Source organism: Rhinolophus sinicus, chromosome X (genome assembly GCF_036562045.2).
Source record: "Rhinolophus sinicus isolate RSC01 chromosome X, ASM3656204v1, whole genome shotgun sequence".
Taxonomy (NCBI): domain Eukaryota; kingdom Metazoa; phylum Chordata; class Mammalia; order Chiroptera; family Rhinolophidae; genus Rhinolophus; species Rhinolophus sinicus.
In genome coordinates this window covers 112,910,257-112,934,344 of record NC_133768.1, presented here as the reverse complement: position 1 = coordinate 112,934,344, position 24,088 = coordinate 112,910,257, and the positions used below count along the sequence as shown (strand labels likewise).

The following is a 24,088-nucleotide window of genomic DNA, read 5'->3' as shown; positions in this document are numbered from 1 at the left end:
TTTCATCTTGAAGTTTAGGTTAAAATTTGGCTGTCAACAACTTTGTGAGGTATATACTTCCTTATTCATACACTGTTACAGAGAAACGTTCTTTACAGCAACTTTTGATCAAAATTCTCCTTTACTTTGTGACCATAATAAGTCGTTTGCCTGCCCTTGTAATATGGACAAAGATAACACTATGCCCATTTATCTTGGATCCAGTTTATATACTTATTTCAGAAACAATCACATTAACAAAATGGAACCACTTGACTAATTGGCTTATGCTAATCAAGTATCACCCCTGAAGTAGGGGATGGGGTCAATCCCACCAAAATGACATAAGTACTATACAATCAAGGAAGATCGAAGTGGATATTGGTGAGGTAATCAACAATGTCCACAGCAATCCAGGTTATTATTTTGAAAGACAATCTAAAAGTTTCTATTATTCTTCTAAAATTTGTGTTTTTCTGATACTAGTCTTAGATATACCACTGCCAATTAATTGCAGATTTGTTCATATTTCCTTGACTAGGGCAACAATTGACCCCTTTCAAAATTTTTATTTCTAAATTCTTTCAACTTGTTGATATATTTACATTCTGTGTGACATTGCTTGTCTTAGGGGTTCATTTATGAAAACCTTTCACAGAGAATTGAACCAGCCCCCTTTATGGTTGTCCTTTTAGAGTCATAATTTTGAATTGTCTGATCCCATAAGGGTAACCAGTAGGATTAGATTAGTACATTATATGTTCCAGGGCATCAAAGCTCACATTGAACTTAGAAACCAACCCAAATTTCTCCTAAAACACAGCTTTCTGACCTCCTTTTGTGGAGGGTTACTGTCTTCAACCAGAATCTGGAATAACTAGCAAGTCCTAATCTATGTACCCTCTTGGGAATTAAGCTGATGCAGGAGAAGTTGATAACAGCCCCATTGGTTACCTGCAGGAAGGATTTTGATGTTGCCTTAGAAAGGATTTCTCCTGGTACTACTACAGCTACAAACTACGCAGAGCGTAGGAATGACCCTTTAAATACTGACCACTGAGGGACTACCTATCCCATTTATTTTCACTCATCCCACCTTGTGACTTCTCCAAATTACAAAGATTTTAAGGCTAGATATATTTCTCATATGCTATCTTATCTTTTTTCTTGGCCTTATTTATCTTTTCCTCAAACTGACCCCCACATCTTGCCATTTGCCTTTGAGATCACATTGCCCGCAAGTTTCAGGCTTCCTATCCTATTTAAAGCACTTATTGTACCTCAGAATCACCCAGAAATCTTCATAACTCTACAGCAGTTTGTTCATTTTCCACATGTTAACTGGCTCATACATATATTAAGAAATCCCACTTAAGTTCCTCAAGCTGAGGGTATACAATAGCAATACCGGCTTCTGTGGTAGAAATTCAGCCTGGAAGAAAACAAGAACCATTCTGCATCTATGTTTTTTGGTCACTGGACTGGCACTCCACTTCTGAAGAAAAAAAAAATTTTTAGGGGACACAGTTACAATGGTCTCCAAGAAAAGGAAGATTATTGATGTCTACAGCTATTTCTTCCATTGCTTGGTCATACCATGTTGAATTCCTCACTTTCCTTGGTTTGCTGCACTGGGAAATAAGGGAAATTCATCACCATGACTGACAGCTGGTGAAGTTGTCCATTGAAAAACTGACTTGAGCTGGGATTACTGGCCTTGATGTGACAATTATACAGCCTGTTCAAGATTCCCATTGGAAGAATGTGTAGCCACTTAATGTGTGTTTGTGGACTTTCTCATCATATGTTTATTTCCTTACAAGGCAACTTCTCACCATAAAGCTGTGATATAAAAGTACCATATAAGACAGCATCGAAGTCCCTTTTATTTATACATGTCGCAGACACTACATAGATTTCTAACACCCCAGCTTATTGTTGGAGTGAGTGACTCAATATCTAGTAGTAATAGAGCCATGAGTATGGGGCATTCTAGAACTGTGCTTTATATATATATTTCTAGTTATAAGCTGTGAAGAAAAGATTGGGTGTTTCTGACCATACTTCTTTAACTGTAATGCATGAAAAAAAAATAGGGCTTGTTAGGCCCATGATTCCACCTTTATATATTACCGCTTTTCCCATTTTAACTCACATGGAAACATCCCAGTGTGGCTTGAGAAATGGGTTGCACTATAGATTGAATTGTGTCTCCCCAAATTCATATATTAAGGCCCTAACTCCCAATGTGGGTTTTGGAGATGGGGCCTGTAGAAGATAATATGAGTTAGATGAGGTCACAAGGGTAGGGCCTTCATGATAGGATCAGTTTCCTTATAAGAAGAGGAAGAGACACTGAAGCTCTGTCTCTGCTTGGCAAGGACTCAACAATAAGACAGCCATCTGCAACCCAGGAAGAGAGCTCTCACCAGCAGCCACAGTGCCTGGCACCTTGATCTTGGGCTTCCAGCTTCTAGAATTGAGAGTAATAAATTTCTGTTGTTTAACCACCCAGTCTATGATATTGTTGTTATGGCAGACCTAGGCAACTAATACAGATTGTGACCTTGGCAATGAGCCATGACCAATTATCCCTCCAGATCAGAAACTACTCCTTTCCTAGGCATATATGTCCGTCCTGGATCTTATCCTCTTTCAAACAGCTAGTTTATTTAAATCCTGCACTGATTGTAACTTTTTGCCAAAGTCACAATTATACATGACTCCCGCTGTTGGAAGTATTGAGGGTGGGATTCTCAGTGTCTTAAAACTTTCTTTTGTTGTTTATGGTTTATATACCACATATCAGTGAAATCACATGGTTCTCTGCTTTTTCTGTATGACTTATTTCACTCAGCATTACTCTCTCAAGATCCATCCATGTTGTCACAAATGTTCCTATATCATCTTTTCTTACCGCCGAATAGTACACCTGAAATCTATGTAATCTTACTAACAATTGTCACCCCAATAAATGTAATAAAATAAAATTAAAACAAAACAAAACAAAAAAAAACTTTCTTTTCCCTCCATTGGAGGCTATCCCTTAATTTCTGTGGTGAGAACCCAGTTGTCTTTCATTTTTGTCTTCTCAGCAGGGAAAGGCTTTAGCCCAATAAGAATCTAAGCATTGCATTTCATCCTTAGGAGTCTACATGATTCATTCTACCATGCCCAAGATTTTGGGATGGTGAGCTTTGTGTGTCCACGCCTCAATTCTTGGGATACTTCATAGTTGAACTCAGGGCTTCTTGGATTCCCAGCAGTAAAAAAAACATCATTTATACTGGGCATTGCATGGAGGTGAGGGCATTCACCTACTTTAAGAAACACTCTTTGGCCCAGTGAAACCAACTTCTCAGGTAAACAAACTCAGAAGTATTTCCCAACAGGCCAGAATGGGCCTCCTGTATTCATATCTGTAGACTCTGAAGGAGTTCCTGGGGAGGAATCCAAGATCAGTAGGTAGCATCACAGTTTCTGCCAAAGGAGCATTCCCACAAGCCTTTGACCGGTGGATCCATCTCAAAAAGTTTTGGCTGTAATCTCAGAAATCTACAAGAAAATGATGAGAGCATATCCAATCAACTATTAGGAGAGCGACTGCCTATAGCCTTTTTACAAGTATCGTTAATCAAAGGCAAATAGGTAAAGGGGATTGAGATCTATGCAGATAAAATTTCAAAGAACTAGAAAAGTTTCGTAATCTTCTTTGGTATTCTGAAGCCACTGGAAAATCCCTTTAAGAATCACTTTGTCCCTAGATAAGATCTTTGCAATTTCCTCTGGTGATTATATTTTAGGAGGTAATTGTAGTTGGACTGATCGTAAAGCAAATTTTTAAGAGTGATAAGTTATATTGTGAATTCAAAGATATGCAAGGGTAATGAATTTAAATGATCAGTACAAAAAATTCATTGAATGGATGCAATAATAACTGCTTGTATTGAGGTTTCTGATTAAAATATGTCCTTATACAATAGTTGCCTACATTGGGATCCTGGTTGAAATAACTGAAAAAAGCTCACAAAATAAGAAATAATTTAGAGAAAAAACTGAGGGTTGCTAGATGGGAGAGGGGTGGGGATGAGGGAGAAGGTTAGGAGATTAGAAAGTACAAATTGGTAACCACAAGATTGCCACAGGGATACTAAAGACAGTTTGGGGAATATAATCAATAATGTTGTAAAGTTTTTCTAGGGTGTCAAATGGGCACATCTTATTAGGGAGACCACTTCATGGACAGTGTAGGTGCTTAACCACTGCACTGTACACCTGAAGCTGAAGCTGAATAATATTGTAGGTCAACTATAATTTAATATATATATAGTCACATGATGTGGAGTACAGCATAGAGTCAGTGGAATTGTGACAGCTACATCTACGATGTCAGAAGGGTAGTAGATTGGGGAAGGGGGGTTTATCACTCTGTGAGGGGTATAAATGTCTAACTATTACATTGTTTTGTGCACTTAAAACTAATAAAATAAATAAACATATACATACATAAATATATAAAAATAAATAATTACTCAAAGTAATTTAAATTGTTTGTTGAAGTATATTCAAAATATTTTTAAATTAAAGTTTATTGGGGTGACAATTAGTAAAGTTACATAGATTTCAGGTGTACAATTCTGTAATACATCATCTATATATATCACATTTTGTGTTCACCACCCAGAGTCAGTTCTCTTTACATCACCAAATATATGTGCTATATATATTTACCCTCATCTTCCACCCTCTTCCCCTCTTACCCTCTGGTAACCACTAAATAATTGTTTGTATCTATGAAGTTTTGTTTATTTGCTTATCTTGTTCTTTTGTTGTTTTCAGTTTTATATCCCACATATCAGTGAAATCATATGGTTCTCTGCTTTTTTGTCTGACTTATTTCACTTAGCATAATAATCTCAAAATCTATCTATGTTGTCACAAATGGCACTATTTCATCTTTTCTTATTGCAGAATAGTATTCCATTGTGTATATACCACAACTTCCTTTTTTTGTTTCAGGTGTACAAAACAATGTAATAGTTAGACATTTACACCCTTCACAAAGTGATAACCCCCATCCCAAATCTACTACCCCTCTGACATCGTATATAGCTGTTATAATTCCATTGACTCTATTCCCTATGCTGTACCCCACATCCTGTGACCATATACATATTAAATTATAGTTGACATTCATTGTTATTCAGCTTTAGGTGTACAGTGCAGTGGTCAGGCATCTACACAGTCCATGAAGTGGTCTCCCTAATAAGACAAGTGCCCATCTGACATCCTACAAAATCTTTACAACATTATTGATTATATTCCCCAAACTATCTTTCGTATCCCCGTGGTAATCTTGTGGTTACCAGTTTGTACTTTCTAATCCCCTCACCTTCTCCCTCATCCCCACCCCCCTCCCATCTAGCAACCATCAGTTTTTCTCTGTATCTCTGAGACGGTTTCTGATTAGTTTGTTCATTTATTCTGTTCTTTAGATTCCATATATAAGTGAGATCATATGGTATTTCTCTTTCCTCACCTGACTTATATCACTTAGCATAATGTCCTCTAGGTCCATCCACATCATTGCAAATGGTAAGATTTCATTCTTCTCTATGGCTAAGTAATACTCCATTGTATAAATGTACCACAGTATCTTAATCCAGTCATCTACCAATAGGCATTTCAGTTGTTTCCACATCTTGGCTATTGTGAATAGTGCTGCAATATACATTGGGGGTGCATAAATTTTTTCAAATTAGCGTTTTGGATTTTTCTGGATAGAAACCTAAGAGTGGAATTGCTGGGTCATAAGGTAGTTCCATTCCCAGTTTTTTGAGGTACCTCCATACTGATTTCCATAGTGGCTGTACCAATCTGCAATTCCACCAACAATGCACAGGGTTCCCTTTTCTCCACATCCTCACCAGCACTTGTTTGTTGATTTATTGATGATAGCCATTCTGATCAGAGTGAGGTGGTATCTCATTGTTTTTTATTTGCATTTCTCTAATGATTAGTGAGATTGAGCATTTTTTCATATGTCTGTTGACCATCTGTATGTCCTCTTTAGAAAAGTGTCTCTTCATGTCCTCTGCCCATTTTTTAATTGGGTTGTTTGTTTTTTTGGTGTTGAATTGAATGAGTTTTTTAAAAATAAATTTTGGATATTAACCCCTTATCAGATGTATCATTGACAAATATCTTCTCCCATTCTGTAGGATGCCTTTTTGTTGTACCAATGGTTTCCTTTGCTGTGAAAAAACTTTTTAGTTTGATGTAATCCCATATGTTTATATTTTCTCTTACTTCCCTTGCCCAAGGGATATAGCAGTAAAAATATTGCTAAGAGTTATGTCTGCAAATTTGCTTCCCATATTTTCTTCTAGGAGTTTTCTGGTTTCAGATCTTGCATTTAAATCTTTAATCCATTTTGAATTTATTCTTGCATATGGCATAAAGAGGTGGTCTAACTTCATTTTATGCATGTGTCTGTCCAGATTTCCTAGCACCACTTATTGAATAGACTGTCTTTACCCCAATGTAAATTCTTGCTTCCATTGTTGTATGTTAAATGACCACACAGGTAAGGATTTATTTCTGGACTCTCTATTCTGTTCCATTGATCTATGTGTCTGTTTGTATGGCAGTACCATGCTGTTTTGATTACTATAGACTTGTAGTATGATTTGATGTCAAGTATCATAATACCTCCCACTTTGTTCTTATTTCTCAAGATTCCCATGACTATTGGGGGTCTTTTATGGTTCTCTATGAATTTTAGAATTGTACATTCTATTTCTGTGAAAAATGTCCTTGGTAGTTTGAAAGGAATTGCGTTGAATCTATATGTTGGCTTAGGCAGTATGGACATTTTAACTATATTAATTCTTCCTATCCATGAGCACGACATGTGTTTCCATTTGTATCTTCTTTAATTTATCTCTTCAGTGTCTTATAATTTTCTGAGTGCAGATCTTTTACATCTTTGTATACCACAACTTCTTTATCTAATCATCTCTTGAAGGACACTGGTTGCTTCCATGTCTTGGCCATCGCAAACAAAGCTGCAATGAACATTGGAGCACATATATCTTTATAGATAAATGTTTTCAGATTTTTTGGGTAAATACCTAGGAGAGGGATTGTTGGGTCATATGGTAATTCTACTCTTACTATTTTGAGGAACCTCCACACTGCCTTCCATAACGGCTGCACCAGTCTGCATTCCCACCAACACAGTATGAGGGTTCCTTTTTTTCCACAGCCTCTCCAACACTTGTTATTATTTGTCTTGTTGATGATACCATTCTAACTGGTATGAGGTGATATTTCATTGTGGTTTGTATTTGCATTTCTCTGATGATTAGTGATGTTGAACATTTTTTTCATATATCTATTTGCCATTTGTATGTCCTCTTTGGAGAAATGTCTCTTCAGGTCCTCTGACCATTTTTTAATGGGATTGTTTTTTGTTGTTGTTGTTGTTGTTGAGTTGTATGACTTTCTTATATATTTTGGATATTAGCCCCTTATCAGAGGCATTGTTTGCAAAAATCTTCTTCCATTCGGTTGGTTGCCTCTTTATTTTGTTGATGGTTTCTTTTTTTTTTTTTTTTTTTTATTAAATTTATTGAGGTGATGGAAGGAGAACTAACTCTGGGTGATGAACACACAATGGGATTTATAGATGATGTAATACAGAATTGTACACCTGAAATCTATGTAATTTTACTAACAATTGTCACCTCAATAAATTTGATGGTTTCTTTTTCAAACTAAAAAGAAGCTTTTTAGTTTGATGTAGTCCCAATTCCTTTATTTTAGCTTTTACTTCCCTTGCCTTTGGAGTCAAATTCATAAAATGCTCTTTGAACCCAAGGTCCATAAGTTTAGTACCTATGTTTTATTCTATGCAGTTTATTGTTTCAGGTCTTATATTTAGGGCTTTGATCCATTTTGAGTTAATTCTGGTACACGGTGACAGAGAGCAGTCTAGTTTCATTCTTTTGCATGTGGCTTTCCAATTCTCCCAGCACCATTTATTGAAGAGGCTGTCTTTTCTCCATTGTATGTTTTTTGCTTCTTTGTCGAAAATTATCTGCCCATATTTATGTGGCTTTATTTCTGGGTTCTCAATTCTATTCCATTGGTCAGTGTGTCTGTTTTTCTGCCAATACCATGCTGTTTTGATTATTGTAGCTCTGTAGTACAAGCTGAAGTCAGGGAGTGTGATACCTCCAGCATTGTTCTTTTTTCTTAGGACAGCTTTGGCTATTTGGGGTCTTTTGTGGTTCCATACAAATCTGATTATCTTTTGTTCTAGTTCTTTAAAAAAATGCCATTGGATTATGATGGGGATTGCATTGAATCTGTATATTGCTTTGGGTAATATGGCCATTTTAACTATATTGATTCTTTGAACAATTGTATATTAGTATAGGCATCTGTCCTTTATCCAGACAGGATACATATTAAAGGCCTCTCTGAGTGGTAACCACTCAAAAAAAATCCAGAACTGAAATATATAACAACAACAAAAAACAAGAGACAGAGGGAAAAATCATAGAATACCACCACACTGAAATAATAGCAACAAAAAGGCAAAGAAAACGTGTCCTACCAGAAAACCAGAGATAGAATGATAGGAAATCCTCACATATCAAAAATCACCCTAAATGTAAATGGACTGAACTCACCAATAAAAAGGCACAAAGTAGAAGATTGGATTAAAAAAACCATAAAAAAAAAAACTAAACCCAACCATATACTACCTCAAAGAGGCACATCTCAGCTACAAGGACAAACATAGACTCAAAGTGAAAGGGTAAAAACTCACACTCCAAAGAAATGGTATCAAGAGAAAAGCAGGTGCAGCTCTATTGATATCAGATGAAACAGATTTCAGCATAAAAAGGATAACATAAGACAATTACAGACATTTCATAATTATTAAGGGGACTATACAACAAGCAGATATAACAGTCATCAATATTTATGCCCCCAAACAGGGAGCACCGAAATATACCAAGGAACTACTAACGGAACTAAAGGGAGAAATTGACCAAAACACAATTATACTAGGGGAACTAAATACATCATTGAGAGCTATGGAGAGATTATCCAAACAGAAAGTAAATAAAGAAATATCAGCCCTAAATGACACATTAGATAAAATGGACATATTTCACATTCTCAAGGATACACCACATAATGGGACATAAAACTAGCCTCAGCAAATTTAAGAACATGAAATAGTATTAATGAGTAGTTATTAGTGATGGGATTACATAATCAATCAGTTTTGGTTTGTGCATGCATTACTGTTAAAGGGATATGGTCAGTATCTTCCAACCCTTTCCCCCAGGTCATTAGTTGGGACAATTGCAAAGTGCTACTTTAGAATGTCAAAAGTCTCCTTTTCTATCTTAGAAATAGGAACCTATGCCTTATATTTTTCTTAGAAAAGTAGTACTAGGTCCTGGTGTACTTGTAATGGTATACCTTCTCTCTCAGATTGAAATTGTGCTGCAACTCAACATAATGTTTCAGTTGAGATTTCAGGAGACTAATAAATGAAACCAGTTTTCTTTTTGCAAGTTTTGTAACCATTTGAGAGACAGGTACATTAATCACACAAATAGAGGTTAAAATATCACCTTGATAATTCATAAAAGCTGGATTTAGAGGACATCCTTTGCTATGAGGCTACAAGGACTTCCTCATACTTTACCCAGTCATAGGCAGAGCTAGATAACTGCAGACCTCCCGGATGGGTAGAGATGCCCCTAGCCTACAAAGCTTACTCTCTCTTTGAGAATAAATTAGATTGCATCTTCTGCCTAGGAGAGAGAAATCCAAGACACAACTCAAAATATTTCTCATATATCCAACTTCTCTCAAACTCACCAATTAGCGAAGTCACTAGGAGATATGAAGCCAGTGGAATGAGGGTCTTTTTTGGCAACCACTGTAAATAGTACTTTGTAGGAAAACAAAATTAAATCTCTTTTTATAATAATTTTTATTGAGGTATATAATTGACATATAACATTATATTAGTTTCATGTATACAACATAATGATTTGGTATTTGTATATATTATGAAATAATTACCATAAGTCTAGTTAAAATCTATCACCATACATAGTTTCAATTTTTTTTATGATGAGAACTTTTAAGATCTACTCTCTTAGTAACTTTCAAATATGTAATACAATATTATTAACTATAGTCACCATGCTGTATATTATATCTTCATTACTTACTTATTTTATAATTGGAAGTTTGTACATCATGATTCCTTCACCCATTTTACCCACCACTTCTTAACTTTACACAGTTAATGTTAGTACAATGTACCTGAGCATAATTCGCAATGGGTTATAGTTTAGTGTTTTAATATTTTCAGTGTGGTTTTAATGTCCTTTCAAAAATCAACTTGAGAGTCTTCTGAGATAAACCATGAACTGCCTAGTTCACTCATTAATGAAGCAACAGTAGATATTGAAGGAGGGCCCTCATAAAGTGTGAGCATAACTTCTCTGACTCCCCTATAATCTTCTTGTCTCCATCATGAAGGGAGAGAACAATACCACTGGTTGACCACAGGAGTAGCTAATAAACCCACTGGCTTAAAAGAGTCTAAAATGTGTGTAGAAGAACACTCGCTAAAATCACTTTAAAATCTCAGATAAAATAAGACAATCTTCCTTTTAAATGTATAGCTGAGCGCTAAAGATTGTAAGTAAAACCCCCAGGGTCTAACAATGAAGAGAGAACTGAAAATAAAAGCAGTAAGCATATGACCTGATGTTTTGGCAGCATGGAGGAAGAAGGGTGTTGTCTTGAAGAAGAATTTAGAAAAGAAGATAAGGCCTTAAGCATGATTAAATTGGGTATTGGGAACTAAGTTCTCTTTGCCTTTCTTTCAATCCTCCACATAATAGAAAGAATAATCTTTTAAAAATATAAATGTAAATGAGATCATATCATCCTCCTGCTTAAAACTTCCCAAAGGCTTTCTATTACACTTCATGTGCCATCCAATCTTGTTTTACCCTGGAAGCCCTAGATCATGCATTCTCAACCAGGATGATATTGCCCACAGGGAGAGAAAACTGGTCCTTGTGTGGAAGGTAAAAATAAACAAATAAAAAAAAACCCGAGATAAACAAAACAAAAACCCTTACCTATTACAATGGTTTGTGACCCTTCAAAGCTCAACTGTATCTGACAAAATCATATTCCTTAGAATTTTGTTAGTCTCTAGGTTTTCACGGATATCACATGAACAACACTGACACTGAGTTCGTGGAAGATATACAAAATGTATGCAAGGTCAGTGCTACAAAACCATGGCAAATAGATGGCTGTGATTGGAGGACTCTCAACCCATTGCTCATTCCTGAAGTCATATCATGAGAAGTGGCTTGTGTGTGCCTATTCGCTGGCATTGACTACCTTTATATTTTGTCCTCTATGCCTTTGTGTGTGACTGGGCTTTGAGAATTAAATAAAACTACTATATTTAGTTATTCAACCCATCAATTATGATGTCAAATGGTGAATGGACAAAATGTCACAGATTTGAATTTTTTCAATTGTTTTGATTTTCTGGAAAAATAGGTTTTGAATTATTTTTTAAAATTTGATGCTGCTGGCATGTATATAAATTGCTACTTTGCACATATAAATTGTATACATTATAATTTATATAAGTAAATAAATTCCATTGAAAGTCAGTCAATACATATAGTTAAGTTAGATGTTAATATTTTCCTAATTTTTAATTGGTCTATCTTCAAATTTTACTTATTCTTTTTAAAAATATTTTTTAATTTTTCAATTGCAGTTGGCATACAATATTATATTAGTTTCACATGTACAACATAGTGATCATACATTTTTATAACTTATGAAGTGCTCACCCTGAAAAATCTAGTACCTATCTGACACTATACATAGTTATTATTAATACAGTACTATTGACTGCAGTCCTTATGCTATGCCCTACATCCCCATTACTACATTGTAACAACTAATTTGTGCTTCTTAATCCACTTTTTAACCCCCACCTCTCAACCCTCGTCCCATTTGGCAACCATCAAAATGTTCTCTGTATCTATAAGTTTGTTTCTTTTTTCTTTTGTTCTTTAGATTCCACATATAAGTGAAATCATATGGCACTTGTCTTTCTCTGTCTGACATTCTCCATTCAGCACAATACCCTCTAGGTCCATCCATGTTGTTGCAGATAGAAATATTTCATTTTTTATGGCTGAATAATATTCCACTGTAAATATGTGCTACCTCTTTGTCTATTTATCCATTGATGGACACCCACATTGCCTCCATATCTTGGCTATTGTAAATAAAGCTACAATGAACATATGAATGCACATGTCTCTTTGAAGTAGTGTTTTGGGTTTCTTCAGATAAATACCCATAATTGGGATTATTGGGTCCTTCTTTGTCTCTTGTTATAGCTTTTGTTTTAAAACCTATTTTGTCTGGTATATGTATTGCTTCTCCAGCTTTTTTGTTTGTTTTGATTGCATTTTCATAAAATACGTTTCTCCATCTCTTTACTTTCAGTCTGTGCATCTTCCGATTTGAAGTAAGTCTCTTATAGTCAGCATATGTAAAGGTCTTGTTTTCTTATCCATTCAGCCAACCTATATTTTTTAAGCAGATAAGTGCCTTAATTTGCATTTATGAAAATCAAAAGTAAGCAAAGAAGCAAGTACCAGTTTGTCTACTTCCCTAGTTATGAAGACCACAGAGTTGCAGAATCAGGACAGGAGAGGGGAGGAAAAAATGTGTGCCACCAGTCACACTGTCCATTCTTTCCTAATAGGACCTGCCACTAGCCAGTCAGTCCCTCACAGACCGTTCTGGGGAGTTGTCTTTAAAACAGCACAACTGAGCACAGGCCTGCCTGGCTTTACTCCTTCAGTGGCTCCCCATTGTTCTACTATCAAGACAAAAAAAATCTAAGGTGGGGCTCATGACCTGTTTGACTGTTGGGTCTCTTCACCACATCCTTGGTACTCTGTGATTTCCACTCCTTCTTACTCACTGTTCCCTTACACTGTAGGACCTTTGCACATGCTGTACTCAGTAAACTTCACATGCACACACACCTCATTGTTTTTAGGCTCAACAGAATTTGCAAATTAGGGCATTAATTGATTGATTGATTGATTGATTCATTCATTCATTCATTCACTCAGTCATTTATTCAACCAGAAACTTATTGAGAGCACAGTGTGACTTGGCAAAATGTGCTGGGGCTATGATATTGAAAAAATTATATAAGACCCCAAATTTACTGCCTATCAGGAGACAAACGTTAATCCAATAATGACATAAATAATTAGACAGCCACTATATCTTTTGATTGGAGCATTTAATCAATTTACATTCAAAATAATTGTTGATAAATATGTACTTATTCCCATTTTATTACTCATATTTTTGACCCCCCTCCTTCTCCTCTTCTCCTCCTCCTCCTCCTCCTCCTCCTCTTCCTCCTCCTCCTCCTTCTTCTTCTTTTTCAAGAAGTCCCTCTAAGTTTCCTTGTAATACTGGTTTGGTGGTGATGAACTCCTTCAGCTTTTTCTTGTCTGGGAAGCTCCTTATCTGTCCTTCAATTATAAATGACAGCCTTGCTGGGTACAGCAATCTTGGTTGTATGTCATTGATTTTCATCACTTGGAGTATTTCCTGCCACTCCCTCCTGGCCTGCAAAGTTTCTGATGAGAAATCAGCTGACAGTCTTATGGGGGCTCCCTTGTAGGTAACTAGTTGCTTTTCTCTTGCTGCTTTTAAGATTCTGTCTTTGTCTTTAACCTTTGGCATTTTAATTATGATGTGTCTTAGTGCTGGCCTCTGGGTTCAACTTATTTGAGACTCTCTGTGCTTCCTGGGCTTGTATGTCTTTTTCCTTTGCCAGGTTAGGGAAATTTTCTGTCATTATTTCTTCAGATAGGTTTTCAATTCCTAGCTCTCTCTCTTCTTCTTCTGGTACCCCTATGATGCGAATGTTGGTACCCTTGATGTTGTCTCAGAGGCTCCTTAAACTCTCCTCATTTTTTTGGATTATTTTTTCTTTTTGCTGTTCTGGTTGGGTGTTTTCTGTTATCTTAACTTCTAAATAGCTGATTCAGTCCTCTCCTTCATCTAATCTACTGTTGATTCCCTCTATACACATTCATTTACTAAACAGACACTTTGCCATTTAAAATATCTTTGATTGCAAGTAATAAAAAACCAGACTTGAGTTGCTTTAACTATTAAGAAATTTCTTATCTCATTACTTGGAGTCAAATGTAGTACTCCAGAAGTGATATGATCACCAACTAAATGAAATGATCAGGGGGCTCAGTGTATTCCCATTCCCTCTTCTGCTGTCTCATTATGCAGGTTTTGCCCTCAGGCTGGTTACAGAGATTCCAAGGGTCATACACAGACAAAGCGTTATCTAAGCATTATATAAGAAAAGGAAACATCATTTCCTATTTCTCTTTCTTAAGTGTAAAGAATTTCTTTCAGAAGTCCCCTAGCAAACATATTGTCATGTTAAATTGTCCAGGATCAGATCATATGCCAAATGCTAAACGAATCACTTACGCGGGAATGTTATTACCATGATTAGCTTAGAGTAACTTTTTAGAGTGGGATGAGTATTGGGAAGTCAGTGACCATGACCACCTACAGGTAACAAAATGTGTCACTAGGACACTAATCTCCCCCCTTTTGCTTAGTTTGGCTCTGATCTCTTCTCTGTGCTGCTTTCATCCTAAGTCTTCAGAGGACGGTAAGGTGAATGGAGCAGCTTGATTCTCACATCTTCTCAGGTTCACTCATGTTCAATGAAAAAAGGTCATCTACCTCATATCCAGCAGTTTGTGCAAAATATCATTGTGCCTCATTGGCTCTGATTAGGTGGGGTGCCTAGTCCTAAAACGATCAAACAGTATTTCAGTGCTTTGAAAGGTCAGACTTAGGTTGTTCACAAAAGGAAAACAGGGACACTATTACCAGAAGTGTGATTGGATGCTAGGCTGCAATGTCAAATGATGTTGCAATTTAACACACTTTGCATATATGAACACTTCTTGCCATATATACATATTCAAAAATGTCTCCCACAAAAGTGTTCTTTCATCAATTCCTAATGGAATGTGAATTATTACCATTTATTTGGAAAATGGTATTGCAAAAATAACTGTTATTGTAACATTTAAGTCAATAGATTAGTTTGAATATTTTTGAAATTTAAATCAATTGGAAAGAAAAAGTGTGTCATCTTTTTTTCAACATATTTGTGAGATTCACTCATATATAGTTGTAATGTGCTCATTCATAGTCTTGCATGATATTCCATTATGTGAATATACCATGACATATCCAGTCTACCCTTGATAAAAATTTGGGTGGTTTCCAGTTCAGAGCTATTACAAATACAGAGGGTGCCAAAAAATGTATACATATTTTAAGAAAGGAAAAAGGTGTATTAAAATTGCAATACTCAATATACACTGATAACAAAAGATGAATACAAGTCATGTGTATACATTCTTTTGGCAATGCTGGTAGTTGAACGCATATATTTTTAAATAAAATATAGGATTTAGAATTTTAGTGATATGAAGCTAAGTAATTCAAAACAACTTTATCATTGAAGAAATAATAAAAGCTGGATGAAATAGTTAAAAATAAATCTGTTTAAAGGCATCTGAAAACCAAGAAGACAGGAAATAATTACCCAGTGAAGATGTGAGGAAGAACAGCTACAAGAGATAAACAGTGAATTTGTTGGATGTTTTTTCCCTTGGGGAAGTTTACCTCCTGGAGGCAAGTGCTATAAGGTTTACATGCTCAGAAGAGCTTATGACTTCCATTCAAGCTAAGGTTACAGAAGTTGTAGTCCAGAGCCTCGGTAAACCACTTTAACTTGTGGTTGGGACACCAAGGGTAATATCTCAGAAATAAGGTTTAACCAGAACTAAATAAACCCTTACATGAACTAAAGTGTATCTACAAATTGCTTTCCATAAAAATTGTATATTCTTTCATTTGCATCAGCACTAAATGTAAAGTAAAATATTAATGTCAGCACTCATGCTCAATGACATGAATATTTTACTACTATTTCATACTTAATTGAATGAAATTTTTAATTGATTTTTATTTTTCCTTTTTGGAATTATTTTATTGTTTTAAGCTTAATTGTTCTGTTAACATCTGACCCATCACCTGATTCAGATACCATAACTAATAACCATTTATATTGTTTACTGGGTATTTGGTTTATTCATTTGCTTTTTCTTCTGTTTTATTTAGCTGAGTTTTACATTTTAATACATCAAACATTGATTTGGGGATAAATATACTGTGAAAATTTCCTGTAAATATTTAAGGGATCATTCTACAATTCTTTAAAGAATACCCAATCTTCGTCCACTGAGTTATAAAACTATCATTTTACCTAATTGTTTCTTATAAAGTGATTTTTTTCCCTAAGCTCTCTTTTCTGATAAATAGACCATATTACCAGTTATTGTGGATACATTTTCCCAAATGTTCAATAATGGGAGAAAAGTTAAGTTGTGGTTACTATAAAATTGAGTTTTACAGACCAAAGACCAGACATGTAATAGGTGCTCAAGAAGTATTTATCAAATGATAAGGAGAAAATGTTTTTAAAAAAGATCTCATATCTTAAGAAAATGCTTATTCTATATGAGAAAGAGCAGATCATGAAATTACATATGCAAAATGATCCCAGTTTTGTAAAAGCCTTGAAAAAAATGGCAAAAGAAATAATCATTATTAGTATTTTGCAGTAAGCTCAAGGCAACGGGAGCTGAAATTGCAGTTGATTATTTTCTTCATATCAATCTTCTGAAATGTACACAGTATTAACATTGTGCAAGCAGTTCATTTGCAATAGACGGGTGGGGGTGTGGGGTGGGGGAAAGAAAGGCAGGGAAATCCTCAACAAGTAAAATCCAAGAATGACCACTCTAGAAAAATTACATACAGATTTGGTCAAGATGGCAGACAGAATTAGCACATTTCTCTTTCCCTATCCCAAGTCCTTTCAAATGACAGGAAAGACAGATTTATGTGTAAAGAATATCTACATAAGGGCACTAAAAAAGGAAAGGACAAATTCCTGGAAGATGGAAAGCAGATGGGGTGGGGCAATGAGAGGATGAAGGCAGAGGTGAGCACAGGAATCCAAGGGTCATGAAATGGGGAGAAAAGTGCAGCAGAGTTGGGGTACAGTTTCTCCTGGTTTTGCAAAGAGGAGGGTCAGGAACAAGGAGCACCTCTCATGCCAAAAGCAGTAGTGCTTTTGAGAGTTGAGGGGGGGCATGCCGTGTTTGGCAGGAAGGGGAGGCCTCTCTCCTGGCAGGAAGCTGCGCTACGGAAAGAGGGAGGAGACTGCTGCTGCAGTAGCGGCTGGTGGGAGCCCGATGTGGCAGAGGGGCTTCTGCCGCCGCCGACAGGGAGGCAGAGGGCCAGCGAGCCCGGTGCTGGAGACACAGCCACCATCCTCTTCGCGAGCCTGGCCGCCCTCCTAGACACACTCCTCGCCTGCGGATCCTCCCCTCCTCCCCGCTCTTGCAAGCACCCGGCTCAGCGCCTGCTGACCCTCCTTCCCACAGGCTCCCAGCGAAGGCAGGAGCGAGGTGTCCGATTTGGGCACGTGAGGCCCGATCCCGGGCGGTGGACACCAGGCAGGCCAAGGCCATTGGTGGGCACCAGGATGGAGAAGGGAGATGGGATGGACTCCTGCAGGATTAAGGGCTGGAGGCGGGCTCCCAGTGAGGCTGGGGTGGGAAAGTGCACTGGGCTATAGGAAAACGGGGTGGCGTTAGGAGGCTGGCAAGAAACTGAAGCGAGGGCACTGGGTGCCAGGAAAGCAAAGCGATTGGGGCTTGGCAGGGGGCGTGCGGGCAGCAGGCTGGGGCTCTCAGAGCCAGAGGACAGTGAGTGCATGCGGGTCAACGCCTGGGAGGGAAAGGCGCTTTGCAGCGGATTTACGAGTAGAGTGGGCGCGGGTGGCAGCCGGTGGAGGCAGTGGCTCTGAACAGGGAGGTAGCCCGCCCCCTTCTGCAGAGTTCCTAACCCCAGGCAGTACCACTGCCGCTGCTGCCCTTCCCCGCAGCCTAAAGGAACCCAGGAGGAAGAGCACTCGCAGGCAGGCGGCCAGGACTTCCAGTATTGCTGCCAGGCTCATGGGGACAATTTAGGTGCCAGCGCAGAGCACTTAGAGACATCGCTGTCGGGAGAACTTCACCTTAAGGCATACTGAGTGTCCTCTCCCCTTCTCTCCTCCCGCTGCAGGCTCAATGAAGACCCCCCACGCACAGGAGGCAGAAGGGCAACAAACCAGGGCACCTGCACCTGCGGGACGGGCCCCTGGGACTGCAAACATGACGAAGAAAAAAACCTTTCAAAAGAAACAGAGGGGCAGACCTTCGTCCCAGCCCCGCAGGAACATCGTGGGCTGCAGAATTTCACACGGGTGGAAGGAGGGTGATGAACCCATCACCCAGTGGAAAGGAACCGTTCTGGATCAGGTGCCTATAAATCCCTCCCTTTATCTGGTGAAATACGATGGAATTGACTGTGTCTATGGACTGGAACTTCACAGAGATGAAAGAGTTTTGTCCCTTAAGATTCTTTCTGACAGGGTGGCATCACCTCAAGTCAGTGATGCAAACCTTGCAAACACCATCATTGGTAAAGCCGTGGAACATATGTTTGAGGGTGAGCATGGTTCCAAGGATGAATGGAGGGGAATGGTCTTAGCCCAAGCACCAATCATGAAAGCCTGGTTTTACATTACCTATGAGAAAGATCCTGTCTTGTACATGTACCAGCTTCTAGATGACTATAAAGAAGGAGACCTGCGTATCATGCCAGAGTCCACTGAGTCTCCCCCAGCGGAGAGGGAGCCAGGAGGCGTCGTAGATGGCCTGATAGGGAAACATGTGGAATATACCAAAGAAGATGGGTCCAAACGGATCGGCATGGTCATTCACCAAGTGGAAGCCAAACCGTCTGTGTATTTCATCAAGTTTGATGACGATTTCCATATCTATGTCTATGATTTGGTGAAAAAGTCCTAACTGTTAGGGGACACTTTCCACATTTGTGAAAACAAACGTGTGCTTTGTAGACATGCAAAATATTGTTCCTTTTCAGTGTATTGGGAGCTTAAGGGCCCCTGTTAATTCAACATCTTTGCCGGCATCATTGTTGTTCTGTTCTGAAAAATACAAATGTATGTGGACATGACATTTTGTGTAAGGACTTTCTCATGCTGAAAAGATTGGGTGTGTTCGTGGATGGGGCATGAAAGAAGGGACAGCTGTAAATTCAGGCTGTGAATAAAGTTCAGCTAGTATCATAATCAGTCATCTAAAATGGAATAGGACTTAGCTGGTCTGGCCTAGGAGGGAGGAGAAGGAACTAGAGAGGGGCTGTGGGGGAAGGGAGCAGGGAGGTGACTGCTTAGGAAGAGGTGGGGAGGGGCCAGAAATGGAGAGGCTCCTCAGGGGGAAGGCACCCAACTGGGAGGAGGTAAAGAACAACAGAGGGAGAGTGAGATCTTGGGGCTCAGAGGGAAAGGGACAGAATAAATTGAGCAGAGAGGGACACGATGCAGCTTAGAAGAGGTTCAGAGCAAGGGGGAGAAAGACAAAGCTGGCAGGGATGTGGGGACAGACTAAAGGATACTCAAGGGGGTGTGCCTGTGTGAGGGGCCAGAAGGGCAAGGACACTAAGGGAGGAGGGATTCTAGGAAGACTGACTGGGGCAGTGGGAGTACAGTCTAAGAGCTGTGGGGAGTGGGCCCCGTGAGAGATGGGAAGGCCCAGGAAAAAGTTGGCCCTCTGACAGTATCCACATTGCTGTCCCTGGCTCTGGGCACCAAAGAAGTGGCAAGTGTCAAAGAAGCCAGATGGATTGGAGGTTCCCTAGAGGGGTGTTTTGACAGGGGTGGCTCAAGAGTTAAGCAGGAGCCAGGTTAATACCTAAAACTCTTATTTCAGGGAGTTCATGCCACACCTACAAAGCAGAAGCCCCACTCTCAGCCGAGATACCCTACCGTGGCGCTCCATAAGCACGGGGCTGTGGGCGGCCTCCTCACGTTTTCCAGAGGACCAAAGGGCAGCCAATCTTGGACCTAAGGTCTTAGTTCCTTTTCCGTACGCTTGTACAAACAATTCCTGTGGGGCGCTCAGAACTTGAGAGACGTGCCACCTTGCATTTGTAACGTATTTTATCCAGAAAAATGGGACCTCGCTGAACCCAAGTACAGCATGTTCTTTCTCCCACTGGACTGTACCTTGTCTCCCTAAAGAGGGGGGGCATCAGAGGACTGAGCCTTCTCTTTATCTCCAGGGCACGGCGAGTTCTTGACTGTCCACGCTCCTTTCAGTAGTTCCCCAAACCACAGGTGGCTCCACAAAGTGCTCCACCAAACTGAGGTCTGCTCCCCGCAGAAACCACATTCTGTCTATACCCCCTCAAAGTGGGTGGCTACTGACCCCTTACAGGTACTCCTGGCCAATGTTGCCCACGCCTAAGCCCACAGGGAGCTGTGATGCAAGTTTGTGCAGCTCTGTTTCCAGGTGAGATAGATGGCCTGGGGCAGTCAGGCTGGGAGTTGTGGCTCTGCATAGCTAACTCCTTTGACTCTATATTGCCGCATAGATAGAGGGTGGTGGTTGGTACAGAGAGGGTACGGTAACCCCAATAAAGTCCCTCAGAGACATGGCGTCCCGACTCATGGGTATGCGTCCTTCTCTCCTTGCCTTTCCCAGTCCTGCCATGGAAGTTCCCCTCAAAACCTTCTCTCTCTCTCTCTCTCTGTCTCCGGTTTCCCTGCCCAACACTTCACTAAAACATACCCTTGCCCTTAAAGGAGGACTTCTGGTGACTCCCCACTGCCCAGGTTTCCTTAACTCCACGCATGCAGAGCAGGGGTGGGGGTGGGGTGGAGACAGGGAGCTTCCAGGAGTTGAAAGAAGGTGGTCATACCTGTTCATTCTCCACCCACCGTGACCTGAAGTTGTTTGCCTCAACAAGGACACAAGGCAAGCCCACCTCACCATAGCAGGGATTCATTGTCTTCACACATCACACAATTTAGTCTGGCAAACACCTGCAGGCCACCCATGTGCCAATTTCAGCCAGCTGTCATAGTTCGTTTGATCTTCCAGCTTTTGTTTTCTATGTTTAAGTAGCTACTGTAGCCACTTGGGAGATTTAGCATTATAAAAATTCTTATTTCCGCCCCGCCTGAAAAGAACAACAAAACAGTAAACTGAGGATTAGGGGCCACATTCCCACTAGGGCACAAGCAGCTGGATCTGAGGAAGGGCTCAGCCCATTTTAGACTCCGAAGGCTCTCAAGCTGGCCACGCCCCCGGCTGGCCTGCTTCATTCTAATAAAATGCCCAGTTGTCCCCTGGAGGCATTTGCCTCTGTAGCTTTGGGGTTAGAGTCACGGAAAACACACTAGTCCCCCTTTGGCTTCCTTTGACTCCGTTTCTCTCTCTTTTTTTGTTTCTTTCTTTGCTTTGTCTTCATCCTACCAGTACTTAACTTCAGGTGGGCTGTCTGCCAGGCACTTTTCTAGGCACGTGTACTTAGGATGTGGTAATGAAGAGGGAAAAAAATCAAACCATCTTAGCCTCATGGAGCTTTCATGTTACTGTGCCAGACAGTAGGTGAGATACAATACGTAAGTGTAATGTATTTTCAAAGTGACAAGTGTTAAGGAGGAAAAGGAAAAAAGAAAAACGAAAAGCAGGAAACGGGGAGTTGAAATTCTAGGTAGGGGCGAAACTGGACAGACAGGAAGGCCAGGGATAGCATCGCTGAGAACGTGGCTTTGAGTAAAGATGTAAAAGCAATGAGAGAATTGGCCCTGTGCCTGTGTGGGGAAGGACCGTTCTAGGTAGAGGGACAGGGAATGCTGAGGCCCCAAAGCGCTGGCGGCGTGGCATGTTCAAGGAGCACTGAGGAGGCGGCATGGCTGGAGCTGAGTAAGCAAGGCAGATAATATCACAAGATGAGGTCACAGAGGTGATGGGGATCTGGGAGGAGCACGTAGCTTAGAGCATTGGAGGTCTGAGAATGGAATTTGGCTTTTACACCAAGTGTGATGGGGAGCCATTTGAGTATTTTCAGCAGAGGTCTGATGTGATTTGTTTCATATTTTAACAGGATCACTCTGGAGAGTCTAGAGCATAGTCTGTGTGAGGTACAAGGATGGGAAAAGGGCGATCAACTTGGGACTATCCAGTCATCCAGGTAACAGATAATGGTGAATTAAACCATCCTGGTGACAGTGATTCTGATGAGATTTTTTAAAATTCTGGCTATATTTTGAATTATAGTGCTGTGTTTTGACCTTAGACAAGTTATCTGGTAGAAGAAAAATACAGGGGGTGTCAATGACAGTGGTACGTTTTCTAATACTCTTGAACCCCAAAATCTCCCTGTGGAAATAACAGATGAAGGATTTGGGCTCTTTCTGCCTTTGTTTGGGGTATGTAATGCTGATGAAGTGACCTACTAGGGCATGAGAAACTGATGAAAAAGAATCTGTATGAATTCTTACTGTCAGCTTCACACCCTTGGAATCTTCCCTACTTTTCTTTTGGAACCAGGTTAAAACTGAAAGGTGCTATCATCATAATTACTGGGCTGCAGGTACCCCAAATAAGTTTGTCATAGATTTAATAGTTAGTACAGGGTTTAAATTAATTGGCTGTTCAAAGGAAGCAGGGTTCAGACAGGCCTTTTTTTAATTTAAAGTTTGCTGAGGTAACATTTGTTAGTAAAGTTACATAGATTTCCCATGTACCATTCTGTAATACATCATCTATATCTCACACTGTGTGTTCACCACCCAGAGTCAGTTCTCCTTCCATTACCATATATTGAATCCCCTTTACCCTCATCTACCACGCCCCTCCCCCCTTACCCTCTGGTAACCACTAAACTATTGTCTGTGTCTATGAGTTTTTGTTTCTTCATTTGTTTGTCTTGTTGCTTTGTTGTTTTTAGTTTTATATGCCACATGTCAGTGAAATCATGTGATTCACTACTTTTTCTGTCTGACATATTTTGCTTAGCATAATAATCTCAAGTTCCATCCATGTTTTCACAAATGACACTCTGTCATCTTATGGCAGAATAGTATTACATTGTGTATATATACAATGGAATCCAATCATCTATTGAAAGACATTTTGGTTGTTTCCATGTCTTAGCCACCATAACTAAAGCTGCAATGAACATTGGAGTACATATGTCTTTACAGATAAATGTTTTCAGATTTTTGGGGTAGATACCCAGGAGAGGGATTGCTGGCTCATATGCTAATTCTATTCGTAATTTTTTGAGGTGCCTCCATACTGTCTTCCATAGTGGCTGCACCAATCTGCATTTCCACAAATCCTGTATGAGGGTTCCTTTTTCTCCACAGCTTCTCCAACACTTGCTACTATTTGTCTTGTTGATGACAGCCATTCTAACTGGTGTGAGGTCATTGTGGGTTTTATTTGCATTTCTCTGATTATTGGTGATGTTGAACATTTTTTTCACATGTCTATTGGCCATTTATATGTCCTCTTTGGAGAAATGTCTCTTCAGGTCCTCAGCCCAATTTTTAATTGGATTGTTTCTTTTGTTGTTGTTGAGTTGTATGTGTTCCTTATACATTTTGGATATTAGCCCTTTATCGGAAGAATTGTTTGCAAATTCTTCTCCCATTCAGTTGGTTGCCTCTTTACTTTGTTGACAGTTTCTTTTGCTGTGGAGAGCTTTTTAGTTTGATATAGTCTCATTCCTTTATTTTAGCTTTTACTTCCCTTGCCTTTGAGGTCAAATTCATAAAATCCTCTTTGAACCCAAGGTCCATAAGTTTAGTACCTATGTTTTCATCTATGCAGTGTATTTTTTCAGGTCCTATGTTTAGGTCTTTGATTCATTTTGAGTTAATTTTGGTACACAGTGACAGAGAGCAGTCTAATTTCATTCTTTTGCACGTGGCTTTCCAATTCTCGCAGCA

At 39.3% G+C, this 24,088-nt stretch overlaps 1 protein-coding gene across 1 annotated transcript; it reads left to right on the top strand.

Annotated features, from left to right (window-relative positions):
• Positions 1-17,433: 17,433 nt before the first annotated feature.
• LOC109438827 (spindlin-2) lies at positions 17,434-19,299 on the top strand. The gene is made up of 2 exons (XM_019718929.2): positions 17,434-17,749; positions 18,343-19,299. Exon 2 carries the CDS (start codon positions 18,348-18,350, stop codon positions 19,128-19,130), a length of 783 nt encoding a protein of 260 aa, XP_019574488.2. The 5' UTR covers positions 17,434-17,749; positions 18,343-18,347; the 3' UTR covers positions 19,131-19,299.
• The last annotated feature ends 4,789 nt before the right edge of the window (positions 19,300-24,088 follow it).

Coding starts and splice junctions, on each gene's coding strand:
- LOC109438827 (XM_019718929.2), top strand. CDS start 18,348: ATGAAGACCCCCCACGCACAGGAGGCAGAAGGGCAACAAACCAGGGCA.